The 6,425-nt window shown below is 36.4% G+C and overlaps 1 protein-coding gene across 1 annotated transcript in view; it reads right to left on the reverse strand.

The window, feature by feature from the left end:
• Positions 1 to 3,074: 3,074 nt before the first annotated feature.
• LOC144964776 (putative E3 ubiquitin-protein ligase UBR7) overlaps positions 3,075 to 6,425 on the reverse strand; it is a 17,767-nt gene continuing 14,416 nt past the window's right edge. Inside the window, exons 10-11 of the mRNA XM_078899386.1 lie at positions 5,562 to 5,623; positions 3,075 to 4,719 (exon numbers count right to left, since the gene is read on the reverse strand). Coding sequence (XP_078755512.1) covers positions 4,627 to 4,719; positions 5,562 to 5,623 — 155 coding nt within the window. The 3' untranslated portion in view covers positions 3,075 to 4,626. The remainder of the gene's footprint in view (positions 4,720 to 5,561; positions 5,624 to 6,425) is intronic.

A 6,425-nucleotide genomic window follows, 5' to 3' on the forward strand; every position in this document is an offset into this window, starting at 1 on the left:
CATCCCATGTTACTTTTTTTTTCCCCTGGATTTGGTGCAGTAGAAAATTTGCCAAGTTGCATTTTGTTATATTGTGAGAATGAAAAAAAATTACATGAACTTTAATGGCAATAATCTCCAATGCCACAAGAAGTCAACTCTCAAAAGTGATCCCAATTTTTTCCTTCTTTATCTGTTCCCAAATCCCAAGTGAACAGCCACAATAGGATTAGGATAGGATCTTTTGACTTCCCTTGATTGACTGAGGGTGTTCAGATAGTGCAGTTGGTAGAGCTCTCGCTCTACAAGGGACCAAGATTGAGCCCGAGTGAAGTCAAGATTTTTTTTCTGACCCCCTCTGTCCACCCACCAGTGATTGGGATTTTTAGATCTGGTGGAAAGTACTTTGCGATAGATGAGTGTCTATCCAGAGGGTAGAAAGAATTGTTATTGTCCGTATCACGATATAGAAACTGGGATAAACTCCAGATCCATGGGCCTAATGGCACTGAAGGACTACTTGATGGGCTGAAAGGTCACTCTTACTGTCTTCTTTCCCTCTGTATGTTTTCCTTTTCGATGTTACCTTTGTCTGCACAGGACCCTTTGACCTCCCATAGTGGGCAGGAAGGTACTTGTTGTGTCTTCTATAACCCTTTATCTATTTTTCAATTGCTTTCTGTCTTTGTCTTGGAATGAGATAACTAAGTTTTGTTCTGACCCTGGTTGGAGTCCTTGGCTGGGAGGGAAACAGTTAAATGTATAGTTATAGTTTTGGGAGATGATATTTATTTCCTTATAAATCATCTCTGTTATGTACTGTTATTTATTTATTTTAACATATGATTTGTTAACATTTGAGTGTTTTCCTCTTAGTGGGATCTTGTGCTAGTGTCTGGGTGAAACATTTCGGTAATCTCAAACTTAGTGTACACCGATAGTGTGCGCTTGGAATCTACATCTGTTCCCTATTTGTAGCATTCCGATTTGTCTTACTTTTCCCTCAAGTCCTTTTAATTGTGCATCTAGAATGTTTTTACTATCCAATTTTCATCCTTTTTACTGGCGCTGATATGACCTCAATGACTCAATGTGTTGCAAGTTTTGGATATACGTATTCTGGAAGCATTTTAGTGTATTCCTCTCGATGGGATCCTGTGCTGGTGTCTGGATGAGACTTATATCTCAAACTAAGTACACAGCATTGTCTCTGTCAAAAAATATTTATAATATTGCCTAACAGGCGTTGCGTCTCGTTTTGCATGTTGCTGTTGGTCAGGGACCCTTTGCAAAGCGCTTTGAGCATGTTTAATGAATATTGCGCTTTATAAAAGCTCAAGTTTTATTTGTTTTGTGATAGTGATGTTTGTTTTTAAGGGCTTTACAGCGCTTGCAACACGTTTAGGTAATATCAGCACAGTAAAAGTGAAGAAATTGGGATAGTAAAAAGTTCTACAATTACAATTGTAGTACCCAAGACAAAGGAAGACGAAGGGGAATTACTGTAGTTCAAATAGGGAACAGGTGTAGATTCCAAGAGCGAGCGTACTAATACTATCAGTGTACTTAAATGTCACCTAAATGTCTCATCCAGACACAAGCACAGGTCCCCGCTGAGAGGAACACACTCAAATGTTTACAAATCATATATAAAAAATAATACAATGCAAAAGAGAGATGATTTACAAAGCAAAAAATATTATCTCCCAAAACTCTCTTTAGTAATCTCATTCCAAGACAAAGACAGAAAGCATGTTGGAAAACAGATATAAGGGGATAGAAGACAGTAATTGCCTCCCTGCCCACTATGAGAGGCAGGTGGTAGTTGTAATAATAGTCATGATGATGTGGTTGTAGTAGCAGTGGTAGTGATGATGATGTGTGAGTAGTGAATTTAGTTTGTTTGTTTTTAAGGGTTTTACGGCGCTTGCAACACATTTAGGTTATATCAGCGCCAGTAAAAAGGAAGAAAATGGGATAGTAAAAGATTATAGAATTACAATTAAAGCACCCAAGAAAAAGCAAGACAAAGGGGAACTGATAACAAATAGGGATCAGATGTAGATTCCAAGAGCACACCACCAATGTACTTAGTTTGAAATCACCTACAAGTCTCATCCAGACACAAGCACAAATCCCAACAAAGAGGAACACACTCAAATGCCTACATTATACATTCAAAATAAAAATAATAATACATAACAGAGAGATGATTTACAAGGAAAAACATATCATCTCCCAAAACAATAACTATGCATTTGACTGTTTCCCTCCCAGCTAGGACTCCGGCCAGTGCCAGGACAAAACCAAGTAATCTCATTCCGAGACAAAGACAGAAAGCATGTTGGAAAACAGATATAAGGGGATAGAAGTAGAAGACAGTATGTACCTCCCTGCCCGCTATGGGAGGGTGAATTTAGTAGTTGTGGTATTAATGATGATGTGCTAATGATGGGGGGGGGGGGGGGGGGGGGGGATCCCTGGAACATATGTCCTCATTGGAATTTGACGGAAGTTGCCTGTAACCCGGAATTTTTTCTGGTTAAAACTGGAATTTTGGCATCACCGCATACCACAAGACCACATAGCCACACAAATAAAAAGAAACAAAAAACCTTGAGGATTTATGCAGCGCAATATCCACTAAACATGCTCAAAGGACTTTTCACTAGCCATCACCGACACTTAACATGTAGGAAGAGACATAATGCCTGTTAAGCAATATTATAATTTTTTTTTTTCCGACGCAAACAGCCAGATACTCATTTTACACCAGAATACAGGGAGAGAATTATGTGTAAAGAGCCTTTTCCAAGGACTCAAACTATGTGCCGCTCAGAGTTCTTTATATCTTAATGCTATAAACTGCTTTATAATATACTTTACTAGGTCTTGCACTAGAAATTTATTTAGCTCTCAGGTTGGAGCCAAAAATCTGCCGTGCTACAGAATTTTTGTAATAGCAGGCAGGTCTGCCAGAACCTCTGTTTGTAAAGTAAGGCAAGTCCTTTCTCAATTGAGATAACTGGACTCAAATTCACCTTTTTAGGTGCCATTACAAAAATACTCATTCAACAAAAACTGAAAAGGGTAAATCAAATTGGAATTTCTGATGTTTATTTAAAGTTATAAAAATGAAAGCATCCACTTAGCTGCCAACCTGTCACAACATCAAAACCGTTCAAACTTCGACCCATAACCAACATTGTTATAGTATTGCTTGATCATTATTCTTCCTTATGGCCGGTCTGCTTGCAAGTGATACAGAGGGCTAAAATCTTTTACATAGATGTAACAATAATGCCTGAAGACCATAGTTATTAAGAAATCGTGATAAAACATTGTAACGAGTTTCTATTGAACTAAGGATAAAGGTGAAATTGAATTTCACAATCACTGTGTTGACAGAACTGAATGGACTGTAGGTTTACCCTACAGTTATCTTTGAGATCTTCTACATCATAGCTGCCAACCCACCAAGCTTATTAAGAGGGAGTTTTGGTCAGAAAATCAGGGAGATTCAGAAAAAATCAGGGAGATACATAAGTTTTGTGTCATAGCATGTTGTCCCTGCTTCTTTAGCCAACAGAATGTCTCCAAGTGTATCTGCTTTCAATCTACCCCTAAAATCGGTCCTATTTTTTCTCACCATGGAGAAGAACCTTTCGCAGGAGGCATTGCCATGTGGGATGGAGAGGATAGTACGCATAGCAGAGGGAAGATATTTGTACTTAATGGCCAACAGTCAGGCTACCGCATGATAATGCGGGAGACGAACTAAAAATGCGGGAGTCTCCCGCAATTTCAGGTAGGATTGGCAGCTATGCTACATCCAACATTGTGTGAAACCTCTAAGTATTCGTTTGAACTTAAACTGTCATGATCCTTATGAATGTCAGTCTGATGTTTCCTTACTAAGTTAACTAAATGCTAAAATTAAACTTAAACACAAAATTGTAAAGCGGACAGGCATGAAATGAACAAGTTTTTCAAATTTCCATACTTCGTGTAAATCAACAGATTTGTTAAGTAGATCAGATTGAACTTAGATGTGTTTTTAGTCTAATGACAGGCAGCTAAATCTTCATTCTCTGCCTTCATTTCTCTCGTTTTACTTTTATCAACCATGTAAATAGAGATGTCATATGATTTAAAAATTGTCTCTGGTGTCCAGGGAAATCATGTATTGAAAAGTCCTTCTAGTCCATCGTCATCAACATAATTATCACAACTGCACCCCCATCATCACACGAACTGTTGACCACCACACCACCCCTTATAGCATCATCACTTTTACCACTAAAGTTTCGTCATCACCACCAGTCTTCTCCTTCTTCATATAGACAGACTAGGCATTAACGGGGATGCATATTCAAAAGAAAGCAAATGCAGTGTGTATTGATAAAAGGGCAAAATTCAAGCTTCAAGCTAATCTCTTGTACATGCTCGTCTCATGTTGTTTCAAAAATGATGATATACTTAAATTGTTAAAAATCGAACAATTAAAAAATATTTTTCTCACCAATATCTTGACTAATCATACCTTGAATTAAAAATTCCACATTCCACCTTTCCTGAACACCCTATGTTTAGAGATGAGGAAATCATTTTAAAACATAAAACATAAAATTCAATCTAAACAAAACTTTAACGACAGTTGTCTTGTGGCAAATTCATTCTCCGTCTTCGTTTTTCTTCCAAATTTTGGAAAAATTCTCTGATATCGGTCTCTTTCACCACCTGAAACATAAAAGGATCAATTAAAAATTTGCTACACAAGACAATAAGTTAATATTAAATAGTAAAGCATTTCATTTTTCATCCATTTGGCAATCATTAAGGGCTTGTAACTCTAGTTAAATTTGCTCTTTGTACAAATATTTTTCCTGAAATAAGTATCCATAGGTTATTATTTTTTTTTTTTTTTGCAGAACTAAAATATTTAAATTAAGTCTCAGGGTATTAAAAAAAAGCTTGTACTTTTTTAAAATCAATTTTGAGAAACATCAATTTCATCTCTTTCTCACCATAACGCACAATCCCCCCTCCCCTCCCCCAAGAGTAGAGAAAATTACATTTATGAATGTGGAGAGGGGAAGCAGGATGCCAAACATGTTTTACAGGACTACAAAGTACACTGAGCAAAGAGCTTGGGAAGACCACAGCATTCCTGATCTGGTTGACCTTCAGCGATAAAGTCATCAAGAGGGGGAAGAAGAAGAATCCTCCCCACCTCTTATCCCTTAAAAATTACAACTATACCTCAAGAGCTCAAAACCTTATAACATAAGTCATAAGTGTTCAATTTCTCTGGAAACCAAATACAAAAAAAGTGATATTTTTAGATGTCTTAAAAGGGCCATGACTCTCATTTGCTCATATTTTTGAGCATATATTATTCCTTTTTTCTTTGTCATGTGTCCTTTTAGGAAATAGTATAAAGGAAATATAGGGCAGAGGGGAAAGAAGAAGACGCTCAGTAGTGATTGAAGCATGTTTAGAATTTTAAAGTAAAGTGATTAAATTTAAATGCATGATGCATATGTCAGTCCACAAATTACATAAAAATGGTTGTTACTTACTTTTCCTTCTCTGGCAAATCCCTGTAGAAATTCATTCAAATCTGTCTTTAAATCTCGCACTCCTGGTGAAAAAAAAAGTTTTAAATTCATGGTTGGTATGACTTTTTACTCTCCCTTCTTTTTTCTAACTTCAAAAATGATAGCCAGGCTGTTTTGGTCTTAACAGTGGCATACTGTGTTTAACAATTAGCTCTTGCATATCCATGTTTAATAAATCCCCTGTCCAGCAAACAGGGTTGTTTATCATATACTTAACTAATGTGGAAAGCAAATTATTACTTTCATCAAGTTTCCACAATCGTTGAAACATTCAAGAGCTATCAGTAAAACTATTTACACATTGTAATCAGAGCTCTCATCTCAACGAAAACAAGCAACAGCATTATGTATGAAACCTATCAATACAATGATCAGTTGCAACTTGTATGCCATTTTATTATTATCAGCTGGGAAGAAATCTATAAAATCAAAACAAAGAAAATATAAACCCAATTTACTGATATAAAATTAAATCAATGAGAAACTGGATATTTAACATTAAAAGTTAACAAAGAATGTACAAAATGCATCAATTAATCATTTTTGTTTTTAAGGGTTTTACAGTGCTTGCGATACATTTAGGCCATTTCAGCACCAGAAAAAAGACTGAAAATGGGTTAGTAAAAAAAGTTAAAAGCGCATGAGAACAAGTAATACTGAGGGGAATGGTCCAAATAGGGAACAGATGTAGATTCCAAGAGCACATTATCAATGGACTTAGTTTGAGATCACCTAAAAGTCTCACCCAGACACAAGATCCCACCAAGAAGAATGCACTCAAATGCATAAAAAATATAATATTCTCACAAAACTAATACTATACAT

The sequence above is a fragment of the Berghia stephanieae genome, chromosome 2, assembly GCF_034508935.2.
Source record: "Berghia stephanieae isolate SIO BIC M18660-M18661 chromosome 2, UCSD_Bste_1.3, whole genome shotgun sequence".
NCBI lineage: Eukaryota > Metazoa > Mollusca > Gastropoda > Nudibranchia > Aeolidiidae > Berghia > Berghia stephanieae.